The sequence below is a fragment of the Nomascus leucogenys genome, chromosome 8 (genome assembly GCF_006542625.1).
Source record: "Nomascus leucogenys isolate Asia chromosome 8, Asia_NLE_v1, whole genome shotgun sequence".
Lineage (NCBI taxonomy): Eukaryota > Metazoa > Chordata > Mammalia > Primates > Hylobatidae > Nomascus > Nomascus leucogenys.
In genome coordinates this window covers 106,054,601-106,077,739 of record NC_044388.1, presented here as the reverse complement: position 1 = coordinate 106,077,739, position 23,139 = coordinate 106,054,601, and the positions used below count along the sequence as shown (strand labels likewise).

Here is a 23,139-nt window from a genome sequence, read left to right as displayed (position 1 = left end):
CTCTTTTACCTGATGTAAACCAGATATCTTTAAGTTAACATTGCCTGGCAGATCTTTCCCATACTTTGACTTTATGCTTTTCTTTGTCCTCATATTTAGATGTGTCTTTTGCAAATGGCATATGGCTGGTTTCTTTTTGTTTGTTTGTTTGTTTGTTTTCTGTTTTTTGAGTCTCACTCTGTCGCCCAAGCTGGAGTGCAGTGGCATGATCTCCACTCACTACAACCTCCACCTCCCAGATTCAAGCGATTCCCCTGCCTCAGCCTCCCAAGTAGCTGAGATTAAGGTGCCTGCCACCACACCCGGCTAATTTTCATATTTTTAGTAGAGACGAGGTTTCACCATATTGCCAGGCTGGTCTCGAACCCCTGACCTCAGGTAATCTGCCCACCTCAGCCTCCGAAAGTGCTAGGATCACAGACATGAGCCACTGCACCCGGCCTGTTTTTTATTTTTTGTTTTGAGATAGAGTCTCGCTGTGTTGCCTAGGCTGGAGTACAGTGGTGTAATCTCTGCCTCCCGGGTTCAAACCATTCTCATGCCTCAGTCTCCTGAGTAGCTGAGATTACAGGTATGAGCCACCACACCTGGCTAATTTTTGTGTTTTTAGCAGAGATGGGGTTTCACCATGTTGGTCAAGCTGGTCTCGAACTCTTGACTTCAGGTGATCCTCCCGCTTCGGCCTCCCAAAGTGCTGGGATTACAGGTGTGAGCCACCATGCCCAGCCTTAGCCTGTTTGTCATGCTTTTCATGGTATTGTTCAAGTTCACTGTTACAAGAAAGCTCACTGTGATTGCATCCAAACATGAATATGCTGTGTAAAACTGCAGATAGACCAGCAAGACTTCTGGGTTATACTAAGGTAATTCCCCCATATAAGAAGTCATATAAAGCTGGGTGTAGTGGCTCATGCCTGTAATCCCAGCCCTTTGGAAGGCCAAGGCGGGAGGATCGCTTGAGCCCCGGAGTTTGAGACAAGCCTGGGCAACATGGTGAGACCTTGTCTCTACAAAAACTTTTTTAAAAATTAGCCTAGCATGGTGGCGTGCCCTTGGAGTCCCAGCTAGTCTGGAGGGTGAAATGTGAGGATCGCTTGAGTTTAAGAAGCAGAGGTTGCAGTGAGCCAAGATTGCACTACTGCACTCCAGCCTAGGTGACATAGCAAGATCCTGTCTCAAACAAACAAACAAATAAATAAATAAATTAATTAATTAATAGAAATTATATAAGAAGGTACAACTCACCTGGGCATGATGGCTCACGCCTGTCATCCTAGCACTTTGGGAGGCTGAGGCAGGAGGAGTGCCGGAGGCTAGGAGTTCAGGACCAGCCTGGGCAACATAGAGAGACCCAGTTTCTACAAAATAACCAAAAAATTAGACTGGGCATGGTGGCTCATGCCTATGATGCCAGCACTATGGGAGGCCGAGGCAGGCGGATCACCTGAGGTCAGGGGTTTGAGACCAGCCTGGCCAACATGGTGAAACTTCATCTCTACAAAAAATACAAAAGTTAGCCAGGCACGATAGCATGTGCCTGTAATCCCAGCTACTCAAGAATCGCTTGAACCCAGGAGGTGGAGGTTACAGTGAGCCAAGATCGCACCACTGCACTCCAGCCTGGGCGACAGAGGGAGACTCGGTCTCAAAAAATAAAAAATTAATAAAAAATTAAAATTAGCTGAGCGTGATGGTTTGCACCTGTAATCCCAGCTACTTAGGAGGCTGAGGTGGGAGGATCGCTTGAACTCTAGAGGTGGAGGCTGCAGTGAGCAGTGATTGCACCACTGCACTCCAGCCTGGGTGACAGAGCAAGACCCTCTCTCAAAAAAAAAGAAAAAGGTACAAGTCATAGCAGAGAAACCTGTGAGGTTCAGAGCAGACTGTGTGTAATTATGAATGTGTGTTTCGTGGATCTTTATGTATGGTGATGGAGGCCTAGGCTTAAAGTGGGTTCTCCCGAAGTGGGCATTACCTGGGTTCATTACCAAGCTGCATTAATGTCAGTTTTCAACTTAGGGTTTGGACTCCACACATGCTCTGAATTCTGGCTGTTTGTGGTTTAGAAATTTCCAGGATGACTTTTTTCTTTGTTTTTGTCCCTGAGGCCAGATCCAAGGCAGTTTTAACTTTTAAAAAGTGCACTTGCTGAATCCAAAGGTGATTTTAGGACTTTTAACTTGTGCTGCCAAATTGAATTGCTATCCTCAACTATTTGAATATTTCCAAAGATCTAGTACTTTTTCTTACACTGGGAGCATCTTTTTGCTATTTTTATGAAAGTGCCACTTACCTCCTTTCCAAGGATATGATGGATTACCCAATTTTGGCATTACAAACATTGAAGCTGAGGGAGCAGCAATGTCTAAACATTGAAATTCTTAAGTTGTTTTGCTTTAGATTTGACTTGAAACACTGTAATTTCCCAAAACGCCCAGTACTTTGACTGTTCCATCAGTTTTTTACTTTGTTGCCTATGAAGGCTTATGTCAGCATCAAGCTAACTGGAGGCAGTTTTAGTTCTTATCATTATTTAATGTCATCTCCCATTATGATTTCTGACAGTCTCTGAATCTAACATAAATGTTTCTCCCCCAGTTCCCGCAAATGATTAAATTATCTAGCTGAATTCAAAGCAGCCCATCCTCCTTTTTTTGTAGCAGCCAGCCACACAGCGCTGGGAACGGTAAGCCTGTGCTTACAAAGGCCTTATTTGTACCTGTGAACTTTGTCTTGTGCTTGATACAATTGATACAAACTATAAGCATATGTTCATTGTTTAAACTACCTAGGATCCTGGGTATAAGCCTGATTTTCTTTTCTTTTTGAGAGTTAATGCCCAGATATGGATTGAAACCACATTTTCATTAGCACTGTGTTCACTGTCGTTTTTGTTTTGTTTTGTTTTGTTTTGTTTTGTTTTGTTTTACTTTTTGTGGTGATCGAGGTTTTGCTATGTTGCCCAGGCAGGTCTCAGACTCTTGGGCTCAAGCTATCCTCGCACCTCTGCTTCCCTAAGTCTGGGATTGCAGGTGTGAGCCAATGTGCCTGGCCAGCACTATGTTCAAATCACCTCCATTTGTCCACATTCACTCTCAGACTTCGGTACGCTTTGGCATTGTGTTAGATGCCAGCGTGTGGCCAGATGTTTAGTAGTTCCCTTATAAGAGGGTATGTGTCATCCTTAAGGTACCCAGTTTAATTAAAAGTAAGTTTACAGTATGAAGTAGATATAAGAAAAAGCTAGCCGTTTTTATCTCTGAGCAAGAGTGCAGATTTGGATGCCATGAGGATGCCATGTTCCTTAGAGGAAAAATGAAAAGAGGAAATCAGCTTAATTGAACAATTTTTATTGGCAGGGAAAACTCAAGGAACCATGCAGTCTCTTTTTCTTCTTTGACATTTTGCAGCCGTCATAGAGTTTTGAACTTGAAGGCTTTGAATGAGCTCGAGTGATTTGAAATTAGTTAATCTGGGTTTGTAAAAGAAGCAGTATATGTTGGGTAGGTCATCTTGCAGCTCATGACCCCTGTGTTTCAGTTGAAGGTGAAACAGGCTCCCCTGCTGCCCTTTCGACGAGGTGGACTAGACAGCCTTACTCTCTGTTTTGGGATATTGAGAGGGAAACTGCAAAGGAACATGGGAAAATTATACCATGTGCATCTTACTCTTGTAAAAAAAAATTAATTAAAACACCGAGATAAAGTATTCTTTGCCATTCTTCTCAGAGGTAATTACTCTTAACCCCTTGAGGTATATCCTTCTGAACCCCTTCAAAACAGCTGTTTGGGGCCAGGCACAGTGACTCACGCCTGTAATCCCAGCACTTTGAGAGGCTGAGGCGGGCGGATCACTTGAGGTCAGGAGTTCAAGACCAGCTGGCCAAATGGTGAAACCCCATCTCTACTAAAAATACAAAAATTAGCCAGGCATGGTGGCATGTGCCTGTAATCCCAGCTATTCGGGAGGCTAAGGCAGGAGAATCGCTTGAACCCAGGAGGTGGAGGTTGCAGTGAGCTAAGATCATGCCATTGCACTCCAGCCTGGGGGACAAGAGCAAAACTCCGTCTTGAAAAAAAAAAATAACGAAAATACAAAAAATGAGCTGAATGTGGTGGCTCATGCCTGCAATCCCACTTACTCAGGAGGCGGAGGCAGAAGAGTCGCTTGAACCTGGGACGGGGAGGTTGCAGTGAGCCGAGATCACGCCACTGCACTCCAGCCTGGGGGACAGAGCAAAAGTCCATCTCAAAAAAAAAAAAAACGAACAAAAAAAACCCAAAATAGGTGTTTTGTATGAGCAATAGCACAGACAAATAAATTAAATAAAACAGGTATTTTGTCTGTTTGTTTGTTTGTTGAGACAGGGTCTCTCACTTTGTTGCTCAGGCTGGAGTACAGTAGTGTGATCAACCTCGTGGATTCAAGTGATCCTCCTGCCTCAGCCTCCCAAGTAGCTGGGACCACAGGGGCATGCCACCATGCACAGCATAGAGACATAGAGACGGGATCTCCGTATGTGTTCCCAGGCTGGTCTTGAACTCCTAGCCTCAAGTGATACTCCTGCCTCAGCTTCACAAAGCACTGAGATTATAGGTGTGAGCCACCATACCTAGCCCCCCCCCTTTTTTTTTTTAAATTTAAGGGAATTCTAGTAGAATTATGACTTCATGATCTTATTCTCATCTTTTAAAAAATGTAACTCAGCCAGGCGCAGTGGCTCACCCCTGAAATCCCAGCACTTTGGGAGGCTGAGGCACTCAGATTACCTGAGGTTGGGAGTTCGAGACCAGCCTGACCAACATGGAGAAACCCTGTCTCTACTAAAAATACAAAATTAGCCGGGTGTGGTGGCGCATGCCTGTAATGTCATCTACTCGGGAGGCTGAGGCGGGAGAATCGCTTGAACCCGGGAGGCAGAGGTTGCAGTGAGCTGAGATTGCGCCATTTTACTCCAGCCTGGGCAACAAGAGCAAAATTCCGCCTCAAAAAAAAAAGGAGTAACTCATTGGTGGAATTCCTAAGTCGTGAAGTATTCACATGTATCCATTCATTCCCTTGCTCCCTTGCCCGTTGTTCACTGACTATCTGCTGGCAAGGTATGCGGGTATAGATACCAGCACATAATCACACAATCCTTGACTCTGAGGAACTTGCCTTTTGTTTTTTCTTTTTTTTCTTTTTCTTTTTTTTGAGACAGAGTGTTACTCTTGTTGCCCAGGCCGGAGTGCAATGGCACGATCTCTGCTCACTGCAACCTCTGCCTCCTGGGTTCAAGCAATTCTCCTACCTCAGCCTCCCAAGTAGCTAAGATTACAGGCACCTGCCACCACACCCGGCTAATTTTTGTATTTTAGTAGAGACAGGATTTCACCATGTTGGTCAGGCTGGTCTCAATCTCCTGACCTCAGGTGATCCGCCCACCTCAGCCTCCTAAAGTGCTGAGATTACAGGCATGAGCCACCACACCCAGCCTGTTTTCTTTCTAATGTTTGGTTTACTGTATTGTGAATTTTCCCACTTGCCCACCCAAACAACTCTTGAATGGCATTCTGGTGACAAAGACTTTAAAATCACGGTTTGTCTGTCACTCTGCTTTGAAATAACACCATGCTATACAAACTTGGATGAGAGGCTACACCTAATCTTTGTGTTCCAATAGTGCAGCAATGGGTTTAGTGTGGTACTGGGATGAAAAAGGAAAAGGTTATCAAAATGAGTGGAATGTGAACTAATATTTCTGAACAGAGAGAACAGTGTTTTCTAAATGCATGCATTAAACTGAGTTCATCCATGTCAGGCAATGAATAATTCCCTTTCTCTAATTCTCCCTTGCCTTGTGACTGTTGGCTCTTACATAATTTCTAAATGCAAAATAGGATATTGTCTAATGGAATCTGCAGTTAGTGGTTACAAACAGCCGCAGAAATTGTTAGTTAAGTTCAAGTTATGTTTTTTAAACGCCAGTAATAATTTCTTCCTTTTCTTATCGGTCTAGTTTCATTTAATTGGTATGGTTCTTTTTCTGCTAGAGTCTCAATTTATGAGCCGATGTTTTCCACCAAAAGTTAACGGTGCCTCTTCATTCTAACTCATTGCAATTAATTCTGAGTACTGGATGGCCAGAAGAGCTCTCTATACAGTGCGAGAGGTTTCCTTATTTCTGACTAATTAGGAGTTTTTATTATTAGGAGTTTTTATTATATAACCCGATTTGAGGAAATGCTTTAAAACTTAAGTTAAAATCCTGACCATGAGCACTGAACAGTGTATCAGTTTCTTTGGGAGTTTGCATTCCATTTTTTGTATACAGACTTCTTGAAGTATTTGGCTTTAAATGTGATCAACTTTTTAATTCTACATATAGATGTCCCTGTTGTGAAGCAGAATAGGAAATCCTGACTCATTTATGAATTAAAGTAGAATTCTGTGATGTAAACAGTAAAAAATAAAATTTCATTTATGTTTTTTTTTTTTTTTTTTTTAAACAGAGTATCGCTCTGTCGCTCAGGCTGGAGTGCAGTGGCGCCGTCTCAGCTCACTGCAACTTCCACCTCCTAGGTTCAAGTGATTCTCGTGCCTCAGCCTCTTGAGTAGCTGGGACTACAGGCGTACGCCACCACACCCGGCTAATTTGTTGTATTTTTAGTAGAGAGAGGCTTTCACCACATTGCCCACGGTGGTCTCCAACTTCTGGGCTCAAGTGATCCGCCTGCCTTGGCCTCCCACAGTGCTGGGATTACAGGTGTGAGCCACCGTGCCCAGCCACATGTAATTTTTAATGTGTCATATATTCTATAATAGAATATTTTAAAGAGAAAAAGAAAATTATAGAAAGGAATCTATGTCAATTTTAAGCAAGAATGAAGGAGTTTACTTTAAATGATCAGTTTGATAATTATCTCAAGTAAACAAAATTTAGTAGTTTAGGTTTTCTTCAGTTGGAATCAGTGTTGCCAACTCTGTGAAGCCAACAGGATGGAGTTGGCTCCATTCTAAGTGAAGCCAGCCGCGTAGCAGAGTGTTAAATTTTTTTACCATTTGGGGAAACAGTCTGTAGCACGATGACCACTTTAGTTATTGTACGTATAAGGAATTGTACTGTTGAATATATTGGTTACCATTGCTGTAGTACTAGGTTGACATCTTTATTGAACATGTTAATATCTTCAGTGCCTTCCCCACGTTTCTGTTTCTTCTAAAATGTCTGACTCTAGTCATCTGAAGGAATTGTTCACTGTAACAATTTAGAGAACATTTTTTTTTTAAGAGGAAGTGGTTAGTATAAATGCAGGAAATAAATTTTGCAACTGCAGCTTAATCTTTTTAGGCCTAAAAAAGTTTCAAATGCTTTTTATTGCAAACAAGAGAGAAGTATACAGAATTTTATTATAAGTATTACCAAAAATGGATATTGTTGCTATAACTGTTCTTTTATAAGTGGATCGATGTTCAGATCAAAGATTCTAGAAAAGACATGTTTGTTATTCTCTTTTTTATGTCTATGGAGTTTATATTTACTCCTAAAAGTATAATTATTAACAAGCCTGTAAGTTAATGTGCAAAATAGCAATAGAGCAGCATCATTCTCATACCCTAGATCTGAAGATAGAAATGAAGAAATGAATTCCCTGAATATATATGTATTTATTTATGTGTGTGTGTGTGTTTAGCTTCAACACTTGGCACTTAGTATGTGGCCTGAACTGTTCTAAAGGCTTTTGTATGGTAAGTCATTTAATAAGGTATTTTAATTTTCAATGATAGTAAATGGCCTAGCCCATGGCTAAGAGCTTGTTCCTGATCTTTGTATTACGTGGAAGTGGGTTCAAATCTTGTTTTCTATCGCTTACAAATGGCATGACATGTGGCAACTTACTTCATCTCTGGTTCCTATTCTGTAAGTAAGGATGCGATTATGCACCTCAAGGGCTGGGTGTGAGGTTTCAGTGGGTGTGATGTATGCGTAGCGGCCTATTTTTAAACTGCAATTAATTAGCTGACACTGTTATTGCCATCTCTATTTTGCCTGTGTCCTTCTCCTTGCATTACTTCTGCCTCCTTCCTCCTCACCTCTTACCCTTTAATCTACTTTTTTTTTTTTTTTTTTTTGAGACAGAGTCTCGCTCTGTTGCCAGGCTGGAGTGCAGGGGCACGATCTCGGCTTACTGCAACCTCCGCCTCCCGGGTTCAAGCAATTCTGCCTCAGCCTCCCAAGTAGCTGGGACTAAAGGTACCCACCACCACGCCCAGCTAATTTTTGTATTTTTAGTAGAGATGGGGTTTCTCCATGTTGGCCTGGATGGTCTCAATCTCTTGACCTCGTGATCCTCCTGCCTCGGCCTCCCAAAGTGCTGGGATTACAGGCATGAGCTACCACGCCCGGCCATACTTTTAAATTCTAGGCATTCTGGGCATCTAGACATTCAGCAAGAATATTTGTTGGACAAAAAGTGAAACACCAATAGGACTATAATAGATACCTTTCATGAGGTCCCCAGTTAGCAGACTGGAGAGAGATGGATGAGAGAAGCATGAGATGGAGAGAGAAGGAAAACTTGAGTCAGTTGGGGAATAAGGTAGAGTATGATATGTAGCATGCCAAATTGTGTGAAGATCATCAGAACGATAGCAGTTTAAAAGCAATTAGGCCGGGTGCAGTGGCTCACGCCTGTAATCCCAGCACTTTAGGATGCCAAGGTGGGCAGATCATTTGAGGTCAGGAGTTCGAGATCAGCCTGGCCGACATGGCGAAACCCCATCTCTACTGAAAATACAAAAATTAGCTGGGCATGGTGGTGCACACCTGTAATCCCAGCTACTTGGGAGGCTGAGGCAGGAGAATCGCTTGAAGCTGGGAGGCGGAGGTTGCAGTGAGCCGAGATCGCGCCACTGCACTCCACCCTGGGCAACAAGAGCAAAAGTCCATCTCAAAAAAAAAAAAAAAGCAATTAATGATTGCTCTACATACTTGCCAGTGAGATAAAGGAAAAAAAATTATAAAAACTATCAGTGAGGTCCATTATATATGAAATCACCTGGTCCTTTCATCAGCAAAACACTAGGAGCTCAACAGTTGCTCCTGCATTCTGCATCTGAAGAAGGTCTGTGCAGACTGTATGTTGTTGGGACAGGCCTGAAAGCAGAATCAGGACCCGAACCTGAAGGATATGTAGAAACGGAAAAGAGAGAGCACCACTGAGGTAGAGACAACTTCATCCGGGGCACTGAGGGAGCATGTTGCCAATGTTGACCTGCCTGCCAGGACAGGGGACTCTGTGACCTAGCTGGAGGAGTAAGATGAGAACAATTTGTGAAAGATACTTAAAGCCAAATGGGCCAGATACAGTGGCTCTTGCCTATAATCCTAGCATTTTGGGAGGCCAAGGCAGGAGGATTGCTTGAGCCCAGGAGTTCGAGACCAGCCTGGGCAACATAGTGAGACCCCTCCCCCCGCCCACCAATCTCAGAAAAAAAAAGAAAGAAAGAAAAAAGCCAAATGGCAGGATGAATGTGACCCCGATAAAATGCTATTGAACTTACTCCTCAAAAAACCTACACTGGAAAGTGTTTTATATTTTCCAAAGGGCTTTTAGTCCTCTCCATGTTTCCTTTATTCCTTTATAGATAAATGGGGTGAACCTATAAAATGTGAAATTACCATTAGCCTAAAGTGGCCCTGCTGGATAAGGTACAGCCAAGACTGAAGCATGTTTCTGTGCTTCAAGTTCAGTGTTGTTGCCAGTTTACCATTCAGCTTTACTACTGGATTGTATTAAATAAGCTCCTTACTCTTAGCCACCACTTTTTCCTACAGAACTAGGCAGATTATAGACGTGTAAAACTGGTGGGTTGAGGTAAGATGACAAATAGCTATTAGCACAGGGCCTCAGTATCAGGACCCAATAAGGAGAGGTGGGGGCTGTACTGGCCTAGGAAGCCCAAGTCACATGTAAAGGGGGCGGCCATTATTCACCATCCATCTACACATCTGTAGCCGTGTGATAATGCAGACCAAGTGTTGTCACGTCTTCCATGTCACTCCTTTTGGAGTTAAATTTCCTTCTTCCTGGAAGATGGGTTGTTTTAATTTTTTTCTATGAGAGTTTGTGACTGAAATTTTCTTTATTTGTTTGAAATGTCTTTATTTTTGTCCTCACTCTAATGTGATAGTTTAGCTAGATACAGAATTCTAGGTTGACAATTATTTTCTCTAAACATTTTGTTTGTTTGTTTTAGTTTTGGTTTTTTTTTTTTGGAGACAGAGTCTCACTGTCTCCCAGGCTGGAGTGCAGTGGCGTGATATTAGCTCACTACAACCTCCGCCTCCCAGGTTCAAGCGATTCTCCTGCCTCAGCCTCCCAAGTAGCTGGGATACAGGTGCCTGCCACCACACCTGACTAATTTTTGTATTTTTAGTAGAGATGGGGTTTTGCCACGTCAGCCAGGGGGGTCTTGAACTCCTGACCTCATGTGATCCACCCGCCTCGGCCTACCAAAGTGTTGGGATTACAGGTGTGAGCCACTATGCCCAGCCTAAACTTTTAAAAAATATCATTCAGGCAAGGTGTGGTGGCTTATGCCTGTAATTCCAACACTTTGGGAGGCCAGGGTGGAAGGATCACTTGAGCCCAGGAGTTCGAGACCAGGCTGGGCATCATAGGAAGACCTTGTCTCTACAAAAAATGAAAAGTCACCTGGGCAGGCTGGTGTGTGCCTGTCATCCCATCTACTCAGGAGGCTGAGGCAGGATCATTGCTTGAGCCTGGGAAGTTGAGGCTGCATTGGGCTGTGATTATAACACTGTACTCCATCCTGGTTAACAGAGTGAGACTCTGTCTCAATAAAAAAGAAAATGTAATTTCATTGTCTATCATTGTCAATTGTTCTTCTTGGGAATCTGACATTCTATTTAATAGCATTTCTTTTTATTTTTTTTTAAGACGGAATCTCGCTCTGTTGCCCAGGCTGGAGTACAATGACGCAATCTTGGCTCACTGCAGCCTCCACCTCCCATGTTCAAGTGATTCTCCTGCCTCAGCCTCCCAAGTAGCCGGGATTACAGGCGTGGGCCACCATGCACAGCTAATTTTTGTATTTTTAGTAGAAGCGGGGTTTCACCATGTTTGCCAGACTGGTCTTGAACTTCTGACCTCAGGTGATCCACCCACCTCAGCCTCCCAAAGTGCAGGGATTACAGGCATGAGCCACCACACCCAGCCTTGGCATTCTATTTAATAGCATTTCTTTGTAGATATTTTACTTTCTCCTGTAGTTGTGAAGACCTTGTATTTCCCTTTGGTATTCCATGGCATCAATATGATGTTTCAAAGCACAGACTTTTTACTTTTAATTTATTCTGTTTGGGGTTCCTAGATTATTTGTTCCTTTCATAAATATATGAAAACTCAGTGTGGTGGCTCACGCCTGTAATCCCAGCACTTTGGGAGGCCGAGGTGGGCAGATCACGAGGTCAAGAGATTGAGACCATCCTGGCCAACATGGGGAAATCCCGTCTCTACTAAAAATACAAAAATTAGCTGGGTGTGGTGGTGTGCACCTGTAGTCCCAGCTACTCAGGAGGCTGAGGCAGGAGAATCACTTAAACTCAGGAGGCAGAGGTTGCAGTGAGCCGAGATTGTGCCACTGCGGTCTAGCCTGGGTGACAGAGTGAGACTCCATCTAAAAATATATATATATATATGTATACATATATATATATGAAAACTCTCCAGTATTAACTCTTCCTATATTATGTTGTTATTAATATTGTTGGTTTTGGGATTCATATTAGATGTGTGTGAAATTTCTCATTCTGTTCCCCATGCCTGATAACTTCTTTTTCATAGATTTCATTTCCTATATATTATATATGGTGTAACTTTGTCAGCTACTTCATGAAGTCTCTTCAAATTATTCTATTTAACTCATCTATTGAATTTTAAAATTTCAATGACTATTTTTTTTATTTCTAGAAGTTCCGTTTTATTCTTTTGAAGATATATCTGATCTATATTTAGAGCATCTTATTATTTTCTTATGATTCCTGTTGCATCTTTTACTTAATCCTTCAAAATGTTGTTTTCTTGTCATTGTTGTTGTCGTTGTGTTGCTGTTGTTTTTGAGAGAGGGTCTTATTCTGTCACCTAAGCCCAGGCTGAAGTACAGTGGGACAGTCATAGCTCACTGTAGCCTCGAACTCCCAGGCTCAAGTGATCCTCCCACCTCAACCTCTGGAGTAGCTAGGACTACAGCTGTACACCACTATGCCCTGCTTATTTTTAATTTTTTTGTAGAAATGGGGTTTCACTATGTTACCTAGGCTGGTCTCGAACTCCTGGCCTCAAGTGATCCTCCCACGTCAGCCTCCTCTAGTGCTGGGATTACAGGTGTGAGCCGCTGTGCCTGGCCTGTTGTTCTTATATTTTCTTTCACATTGTTCTTTTAGCTCAGGTTCTCATTTTTCTTACTATTGCATCAGCTCTCATGGTGATTTATTTCCCTGTGCATTTATATTATTACTACCTTTTTTTGTAGGAGCATAACTTTGACAGAGATTGTTTTTTCTCTGGGAATCTTATAAAAACAGGATTGTAGAAGTATCCCCCAGTGAGGTTTTATGGTGTTTCTGCCAGACAACCTGGAACTAATTTTTATGTTAATTTCTTGGCTTGGGGAATCTTGTACCATCTGTACTAGCACAGGCTGAAGCTTTTGTATTTTAGAAGACACTCTTCCCCCACTCCACAGCTTGAGACCTACATAAGCTTCCTGGTCTTTTGTGGTCACGAGAAGTTTCTCTTGTTATTCCCCGTCCAAAAGAAAGAAGACAAAACTAACATTGAGGTTAGTGCAGGAAGGGCTTGTAGTCTTACATATTTACTTCGTTGACAGTATATTACTGAATAACATGTGATAACATATGCAAGATTTTTTTTTTTTTTTTTTGAGACGGAGGCTTGCTCTTGTTGCCCAGGCTGGAGTGCAGTGGTGCAGTCTCAGCTCACTGCAGCCTCTGCCTCCCGGGTTCAAGTGATTCTCCTGCCTCAGCCTCCCAAGTAGCTGGGATTACAGGCACATGCCACCATGCCCGGCTGATTTTTGTATTTTTAGTAGAGACGGGGTTTCATCATATTGGTCAGGCTCGTCTCGAACTCCTGACCTCAGGTGATCCGCCCACCTCGGCCTCCCAAAGTGCTGGGATTAAGGCGTGAGCCACCGCACCCAGCTACTTGGGAGACTGAGACAGGAGAATCGCTTGAACCTGGGAGGTGGAGGTTGCAGTGAGCCAAGATCATGCCACTGTACTGCAGCTTGGGCGGCAAGAGCCATACTCTGTCTCAAAAGTAATAATAATCAATTTCAAACCTACCATAATGAAAAACTCAAGTCTCTTGCCAATGACCATGCATGAGAAACCGGGGGGAAAGAGGGGCCAAGTCTTGGAAACCATCATTTCCATCTTAGCAGGATCTCCAAGCTCGTGCTGAATTTCTACCAGCCTCCCTTGGAGGCTTGCCAACATCATGATGAGAAATATCAGCATTGGCCTCTTCTCCTTTAGCAGAAATTGTCACTCACCTTGAGTAAACAGATATTTCAAATAAGGCAACCAGAGCATAGGGAAACAGAAGACCTTTTCTTAAAACCGTTTAGCAAGTGAATGGGCCATGTGGGATTGAGATGCTGGTCTCACTGGCTATCTTTCTGCATTCTCTCCTTCTATTTCAGTGGCCCTCCACCTACAATACTGGAGCTAGAAAGTTGTAAGACTGTTTTCAAAAAAAAAAAAAAAGTCAGGAAATTGCTGGAATAGTTCAAGCATATTTCTTTGGTTAACTTATTTTGAAGTTTTTCTCTGTTTTGTATTCTAGCTGCCCTTATAATTTATCAAAGACAGACTCATTGTTTTGGCAAGCTCCTGGCCTGGAAGTCTCCAACAAAAACTCACAGCACTCTATCTGAAAAGGAATTTTTAAATGCATTCTTAGTCTTGAAATTGAAAATATATTCTAGATACAACAGTTTGCTGGGAAATTTAAACAATGCCATTCATCATCCAACAACTTTGCTCTGGACAAAGAGCTTTTTCATCTCTTCGTTAGTGTCCCTTCTACTCCATTAGCTTTGCAGAGCTTTTTTTAAAAAATTAATTAATTTATTTATTTTTTTGAGACAGAGTCTCACTCTGTTGCCCAGGCTGGAGTGCAGTGGCGCAGTCTCGGCTCAGTGCAACTTCTGCCTCCCAGGTTTAAGTGATTCTCCTGCCTCAGCCTCCTAGGAGCAGGGACTACAGGCACGCACCATCACACTCGACTAATTTTTGTTTTTTGTTTTTTTGGTTTTTTTTTTTGAGACGGAGTCTCGCTGTCACCAGGCTGAAGTACAGTGGCGTATCTTGGCTCACTGCAACCTCTAACTCCTGGGTTCAAGCGATTCTCGTGCCTCAGCCTCCCGAGTAGCTGGGATTACAGGCACGTGCCACCACACCCAGCTAATTTTTGTATTTTTAGTAGAGATGGGGTTTCACATGTTGGCCAGGTTGGTCTTGAACTCCTGGCCTCATGACCCGCCCGCCTCAGCCTCCCAAAGTGCTGGGATTACAGGCGTGAACCACTGCACCTGGCCAACTTTAAAAATTCTTAAAAGTTATATATACATTTACTTTATCTTATTAAATATGGCTTTACGTTGTTAAAACAGGATATACATAGCTCATCGACAGTGTGACATAGTATTTAACCAATAATTTGTTTGTTTCAAATTATTTTAAATTATTGGCTATTATAAACAGCACTGTTGGATATCTTGTTATTATATCATTAGGATAAATTTTCAGAAGCAGAATTTTTGGGTCAAAGACTAGAGTAAAATTCGTTTGATTCCTTTTTCTTTTTTTTTTCCTTGAGACAGAGTCTTACTCTGTCCCCCAGGCTGGAGTGCAGTGGCGCGATCTTGGCTCACTGCAGCCTCTGCTCCCGGGTTCAAGCAATTCTCCTGCCTCAGCCTCCCAAGTAGCTGGGACTATAGACACGTGCCACCATGCCTGGCTAATTTTTGTATTTTTACTAGAGACAGGGTTTCACCATGTTGGCCAGGCTGGTCTCGAACTCTTGACCTCAGGTGATCCACCTGCCTCAGCCTCCCAAAGTGTTGAGATTACAGGCGAGAGCCACCACACCTGGCCATTAGTTTTATTCCTAACCCTTGACAAATCCTAGAGAAATACGAATAGGATTTTCAGGGATTTCCAACAGGTTGCTATTTTTTCTGTTCTCAAAAATACCTAGAAATAGAAAATAATATCCAGTGGCCTCTACCTCATTTGTGTGCTGTGAAAATACCAGTGCTTAGTCTCATTTACCTGGCCGCGTCTGAAAGTCACGATCCTCTAGTGGTTATCAGGAGCTGGAATGTGCAGAAACTTTTATTTCTTAAACCATACAATTCTGTAAGTTTGAATTATCTACAGCAAACTTTTTTTTAAGCAGGAAAAAAAAAGAACAATAGGTGGCCAGATAACACAGGTTGTGAAAATGGCAAGTTTAATTTTGTCCACCAAATGAGGTCCATGGCTCAGGTAGTTTGGGGAGGAGGGAATCAGGATCAGTGCTGTGCTGGATTCTTGCTGTGTCCCCAGCCTCTGGGTGGCCGCCAGGCCCATCTGCCAGTCAGGAGGAGCTGCTGCGGGTTGCTGCTCACTGAATAATGATTACAGGCATCCTGTCTGTGGGCAAAAGAGTACATTCTTAGAGGAAAGGGAATAAAATCTAGATTGAGCCCCCATTTCCATCCAGCCTAACATATAATTGGTCTCTTCTTGTGATAACAATGACATTAAATACTAAAGATGCAGCTGTTCCAAAAAACATTGACTGTTGTTTGGGCCACCAGCGGTACTGTAAAATATTCCACATGGTTTTCCCCAAACTTTTGGTGACAAAAGATGGGCATTTATAATTTGTTATATCCTTTCAACAAAGGAAAAGCGGCTTTCCAAAAGCTCTGGACACTGCTGCTTTAAGTATCAGGTTGCTGCAAAACTAATTGTGATTTTTGCCCTTCCATTCAAATGACAAAAACTGCAATTACTTTTGCACCAACCTATAGTTTATCATTTAAGGAAAGCAATGTATAAAACAGAGATCTGGGGCCATGTTAAAAACTTAGTAAGTCTCTTTATTTATTCATTCGATCAATGTATAAATAGAACCAGTCTGTATTTGCTCATCTAGTTAAAAGGTCAAAAGCCATAGGCAACCTTGAAAAATGATGCAAGAGGGCCGGGCGCGGTGGCTCACGCCTGTAATCCTAGCACTTTGGGAGACCAAGACAGGCGGATCACGAGGTCAGGAGATCGAGACCATCCTGGCTAACAAGGTGAAACCCCATCTCTACTAAAAATACAAAAAATTAGCTGGCCGTGGTGGCAGGCACCTGTAGTCCCAGCTACTCAGGAGGTTGAGGCAGGAGAATCACTTGAGGCTGGGAGGCAGAGGTTGCAGTGAACTGAGATCGTGCCACTGCACTCCAGCCTGGGCGACAGAGTGAGACTCTGTCTCAATAGAAAAAGAAAAGAAAAGAAAAATGATGATGCAAGAGTATAACTTGGTAAGATGCAAGGTTGTAACTCGGTTATACCACATGCCTCATGTGAAATGAGCAAGTTTCTTAGTACACTTGTATTCTCTGCTTATGACAATTGAGACACTGCCAAGAGTGTTATTCTCCTTAATATTTTGAAATATTAAGGAAAAAGTAATATTGAGTTAAACAGACCTGGCATGGTGCCTCATCATGCCTATAATCCCAGCACTTGGGGAGGCTCAGGTGGAAGGGTCGCCTGAGCCCAGGAGTTTGAGGCTGCAGTGAGCTATGATGGTGCCACTGCACTGCAGTCTGGGTAACAGAGGGAGACCCTGTCTTAAAAAAAAAAAAAAAAAAAAGAGCTAAACAGGAAATAGCCACACATTTAGGCCATGTTAATAATCTAAATTTAGCTAACTGAATGGATGATGGTATTTTTGTCTTTAAACCCATTAGGATTTCAAAATATTGGGCTACAGTTCAGTTTCTAAAATATTGTTTTCTTTATTTAGAAACTGCAACTCTGACCTTTTAGGCAGTATGGCTTAGTTCCATAATGATGTTGAGAATGGACTATGTTAAGAATTACCAAGAAGTGGGCCGGGTGTGGTGGCTCACATTTGTAATCCCAACACTTTGGGAGGCTAACGCAGGCCGAGGCAGGCAGATCACTTGAGGTCAAGAGTTCGAGACCAGCCTGGCCAACATGGTGAAACCCTGTTTCTACTAAGAATACAAAAATTAGCCGGGCGTGGTGGCGGGTGCCTGTAATCCCAGATACTCAGGAGGCTGAGGCAGGAAAATGCTTGAACCCGGGAGGCAGAGGTGGCAGTGAGCCAAGATTGTGCCACTGCACTCCAGCCTGGGCGACAGAGACTCTGTCTCCAAAAAAAAAAAAAAAAAAAATTACCAAGAAGTGAAATCATGTATAAGCCATACATCCTCAGGCCTGTTTGGATTTATTTGAGGGAGATTCCCAAGGGTTTGTCAAAAAATTCTCAAGTTTAAATTCTGTCTTCCTGTTGGACAACGGAAGTCGTGTAGATCTGATTCTAAGACGTCTGTGACCCAGCCTAGGCAGCGGGGGTTATTCTGGACTTTTTAGAATATTATCTCGAAATTCTGTGACACTGACTCATTGGAAGTAAAACAAGCCAACTCTCTGTACATCTTTCTGCCCTGTAGTAATGTTGCTGTAAGATGCAGTGTCTTTATTCTCAGAATGGGAAATTTAATTTAATTGAAAGAATAGCTATGGTCTGGTTTAGAATGGAAACGCTATCTCTTTGAGGTAATAGTTGCTATTTTTAGACTGACTTTTAAAAAGAGATGAGAAGTCATGATGCTTATTAGCTCCATTTAGTCTTAGACATTAGGAGATAGTCTCCAAAATACCGTTAACTGTTATCCCAAATAAGTTCTCAAAAATACTTTACAAGATATTTTAAAGGTATTTTTGTCATAATGAGTAATTGATTCAACACTAGTTTTAGAGAAAGACTCTTAAATTCCATTGTCAAATAAACAGTTTGCTAAACAGAAATAGATTTTCCATAGTGAAATTTGGTTAGAACAATGGTGCATTCCTAGGCCAGAGTTTCAGAAGTGGATATTAATTCAAAGCAGCTGGATGCAGGGGCTGAGAAAAAGACAATCCTGTCTTTTTGCTGCGGCTTTGGAGAATCTGATGCATCACAGTATTTTGCTGTTTTTGAAGGTTTCCCTATCCTTGTAGTCAGTGAGAGTGAGCGAGACTGTAGAAATAGATAGTCCTTTGCAATCGTATGTCCAAGCTTTTGCATGGAAGAAAAACTGGAGAGACAGTGCTCCTTTAACATAAAAGGCAGACCCTCTAAAATATACTTTGATTTATTTTCTTATACACAGCTTACTTTCTAGGGTGGACTGTAGACATGTCGGTCATTATTCAGCATCTTCCACAGTTCACGTCTAGGGCCCTTGTTATGTTTTCAGGATTACTGCATAGAAACAGGGCAAAGGGCATCATGAATCTATTAGGAGGTAATATGCTTACAGAAGGAATTATGCAGCTAAAGCTAAAACATGATTAGGGATTCTTTGGAGCTACAGGAAGAGGATCACAGCCACTTCCAACCAAATGGTGCTGGGTGGGGTACCTCTGGCACCAGCTTTCATGAGTAACATATTCTGCTTGGGTAAAATATTCTAAAATATTGGCGTGAGTGGATTTATTGTCAGGAAGCTTTCATCTGCTCTCATGGGATGTGTGTGTGTGTGTGTGTGTGTGTGCATGTAAATACATGCATACATATTATATATAATGATGGCATTCTGATGTGATGCCTGTTTGAGAACTTAAGTTATTTAAAAAACTCACTTAGATAGAATCTCCAAAATAAATGAGGAAACTACCTCCTGAGCTTTTGCTATTCTTTACAGAAGAGATGAAGAAATCCCCCACTGGATTTTTGTGAGACTTTCTGAGGAAGGCTTGTGAATAAAACAGAGACTGTTTTAGAAATTTGAGGTCTAATGGGAATTTTTTTAAAACATTCATAATGAAATGATACATGATGAAACTCAGCAGCTGAAGAGTTAATAGGGCATTTGTGCTGGACTGGCTGGGGGAACAGATGGAATGCATGTAGGTGGGAAAGCTATTATTTAAACAGAGGAGGGCTACTGTGTATTGGAAGGGGGTGGATTTTTGAGGGTAGCTGGGTACTTAACATTTTGGGGCTAGACTAATATATTTACTAGTGGACACGGGAAGAAGCAGACGCCAAGGCATATGGTCAGGAAGGGAGTTAACAGGTCACCAACAAAGAGGAAGAATGTGGCAGCTGAAATCAACTGAGGGTAGATGAAAAGAGGATAAAATGGCACCGAGAGATCCAAAGGCCTTAAGAAACTCAAAAAGCCTCAGTAATAAGGAAATGTGTTTGGAAATACTGATATTGTTACCTTCATTTGGGAAGTGTTCACGTGTGAATAGGGAAGAAAATAAAGGAAGCAACTGTGAATTACCTTAGGCTTTCACCAGATGAGTATGAGTAAAATGTGTGAAGTAAAATTCAGGTTAACCCTTCAAGTCACATAGGCAGGAAACCAAAAGAAGATTGACATGAAAAAAAAAGCCGATACTAAATGTTCCCATCAAGAAGAAAGTGGAACAACTACTTCAGCGTTCCTCTTTGGGTTGACATTTGAATGTTTCCATGTGTTTCTTTTCTTCCTTTCTTTTCTTTCTCTCTTTCTGTCTCTCTTTTTTTCTCTTTCATACCTCTGTTCTTTTTTTTCTCTTTTTTTTTTGAGAGAGAGAGTCTCGCTCTGTCGCCCAGGCTGGAGTGCAGTAGCACGATCTCGGCTCACTGCAACCTCCAGCTCCTGGGTTCAAGCGATTCTCCTGCCTCAGCCTCCCGAGTAGCTGGGACTACAGGCACCTGTCACCACGCCCATCTAATTTTTGTATTTTTAGTAGAGATGGGGTTTCACCATGTTGGCCAGGATGGTCTCAATCTCTTGACCTCGTCATCCGCCCGCCTCAGCCTCCCAAAGTGCTGGGATTACAGGCGTGAGCCACCGTGCCCGGCCTCTTTCGTTCTTTCTTCCCTTTCTTTCTCTCTTTTCTTCCTTTCTGTCTGTCTGTCTTTTCCTTGTCTTTCTGATTTTCTTTCTTTCATGATTAGGTCTTAATTTTCTTGTTTTTGTCTTCGTTTGTTTGGTGTTTTGTTTTGTTTTTTGAAACAGTCTTGCACTGTTACCCAGGCTGGAGTGCAGTGGTGCAGTCACAGCTTACTGTATACTCGACCTCCTGAGCTCAAGCAGTCCTCCCACCTCAGCCTCCCAATAGCTGGGACCACCGGCACACATCACCACACCCAACTAATTTATTTATTTATTTATTTATTATTTTATTATTATTATTTTTTGAGATGGAGTCTTGCTCTGTCGCCCAGGCTGGAGTACAGTGGCGTGATCTTGGCTCACTACAAGCTCCGCCTCCTGGGTTCACGTCATTCTCCTGCCTCAGCCTCCCGAGTAGCTGGGACTACAGACGCCCGTCACCACGCCCGGCTAATTTTTTGTGTATTTTTTAGTAGAGATGGGGTTTCACCATGTTAGCCGGGATGGTCTTGATCTCCTGATCTTGTGATCCGCCCGCCTCAGCCTCCCAAAGTGCTAGGATTACAGGCGTGAGCCACCGCGCCCAGCCAATTTATTTATTATTATTATTTTTTGACAAAGGGTCTCGTTCTGTTGCCCAGGCTGGAATGCAGTGGTAGTGATCACAGCTCACTGCAGCCTCAGCCTCCCAGGCTCAAGCGATCCTCCTGCCTCAGCCTCCTGAGTAGCTGGAACTACAGGCACATACCACCATGCCCAGCTAATTTTTATAGAGAGAGGGGTCTCACCATGTTGCCCAGGCTGGTCTAAATCTCCTTGGCTCAAGCAATCTGCCCACCCGAGCCTTCTGTAGAGCTGCGATTACAGGCGTGATCTACCACACCCAGCCAGGTCTTAATTTTCTGAAACATTGGTTTAATAAAACAAAGCAAAAACAAGCAAACAAACAAATAGTTGCCCTGGTGATGTTGGAAGACAGCCTATTTCCTGTTGTGTTTTTGGCTCAATGCAATGAGTTTGCCAGGTCACTTAAAGACCGAAAACCCTATCTTCATCTGGCAGGAGGTAGTTTTTTGCCTTGTGTGGACCTCAAATCGTGTTAGAGATTCACAAGATTATATTTACCAAAATAATACCACAATGCTATATGAATCTAAGGTGGTATTAACAGCATAACCTCTTGTACTTCTGGATGACTAGAGTTTATAGACATTCCTGTTTGAACTTTAAAATCGATTCTGCAACTAGTCAGCAATTGTTGCCCCTTTTTTAGGTATGTGATTAATCAGAATATGAATTAGAAACAAATTTGTAAATTATTGATTTTTTAGGAGAAAAGCAATGCAGTAAAACATAAAATAGCACTCCTCAAAAAACATAAAAAGCATAAAGAAGGTGCCACACTTATTCCCTCTTTAGCGTATATACTAAATATAAACATGGTAGAGAGCTTTAGAAAGGTCTCCTTATGTCAGTGGTTCATATGCCTTTTTAGTTCATGAACGCCATTGAGAATTGGGTTTAAAAATTTATGGATTTCCCAGTCAGGCGCCGTGGTTCATGCCTATAATCCCAGCACTTTGGAAGGCTGAGGCGGGTGGATTGCTTGAGTCAAGGAGTTCGAGACTAGCCTGGGCAATGTGGTGAGACCTCATTTCTACAAAAAAAATACAAAAATTAGCCGAGCACGGTGGTGCACGCCTTTAGTCCCAGCTACATGAGAGGCTGAGGTAAGAGGATCGCTTGAACCTAGGAGGTTGAGGCTGCAGTGAGCCAGGATCGTGCCACTGCACTCCAGCCTGGGTGACAGAGCAAGATCTGATCTCAAAAAAAGAAAAAAAAAAAAGTATGAATTTCTCATCCCCTCCTCAAAAAAAAAAAAAAATGTGTATATGAGATGAGCAGAGGTTCCCACAAGGGTCATCCAAGTAATGGAAATTGGCCCAAGTGCAGACAGTATAGAATGGTGTGTCAAACTAGAAGGTACACGCCACGCTAAGGCAGTAGGGAATGGTGGAGTTTTATACAAACTAGGGTGCACATTGCTTACCTAAAGTCAATTCAATTCGGAACATTAAAAAGCACCCGCGGAATACATTTGAGGTAAATCTGGCCCCTAGGCATCCCAGTGTGCAGTTCTAGGCTTTTATTGATTGCACCCAGGCTTTTATTTATGGTGTATAAACGTAGGACTATTCTTGTTTTTGCCCTAAGGCCCGACAACAAGCTCAAATACGTCACCAAATGGCAGAGGACAGCAAAGCAGATTACTCATCCATTCTCCAGAAATTCAACCATGAGCAGCATGAATATTACCATACTCACATCCCCAACATCTTCCAGGTAAGTCCTGAACATCTCTCAGACTTCATGTTTTATGCTTTGCTTTCCTTAGAAACATGACACTTCTGAATCGTGATTGCTAGGTTTGTATTCTGAGTCATTATATAATTCCAAATTTCCACTAAATTTTTTTTTTTTTTTTTTTTTTGAGATGGAGTCTAGCTTTATCGCCCAGGCTGGAGTGCAATGGTGCAGTCTCGGCTCATTGCAACCTCTGCCTCCTAGGTTCAAGTGACTCTCCTGCCTCAGCCTCCCGAGTAGCTGGGACTACAGGCACTCACCACTGCGCCCGGCTAATTTTTGTATTTTTAGTAGAGATGGGGTTTCACCATGTTGGCCAGGCTAGTCTCGAAGTCCTGACCTCAGGTGATCTGCCTACCTCGGCCTCCCAAAGTGCTGGGATTACAGGCCTGAGCCACCATGGCCGGCTCTTTTTTTTTTTTTTTTTTTTTTTTTGAGACAGTCTCACTCTGTTGCCCAGGCTGGAGTGCAGTGCACAATCACGACCCACTGCAGCTTTGAACTCCTAGGCTCAAAGGATCAAGGGATCTTCCAACTTCAGCTTCCTAAGTAGATGGAACTACAAGCATGCACCACCAT

At 42.6% G+C, this 23,139-nt stretch overlaps 1 protein-coding gene across 18 annotated transcripts in view; it reads left to right on the top strand.

The window, feature by feature from the left end:
- Positions 1-23,139, top strand: part of FNBP1 (formin binding protein 1) — a 160,819-nt gene that overhangs the window by 95,781 nt on the left and 41,899 nt on the right. For all 18 annotated transcript variants that reach the window (XR_004031448.1, XM_030818024.1, XM_030818021.1 and 15 more), the window contains exon 7: positions 22,411-22,539. Coding sequence is in view for 17 of the 18 variants with exons in the window: in XM_030818024.1 (XP_030673884.1) it covers positions 22,411-22,539 (129 nt within the window). In the remaining variant the exon portion in view is untranslated. The remainder of the gene's footprint in view (positions 1-22,410; positions 22,540-23,139) is intronic.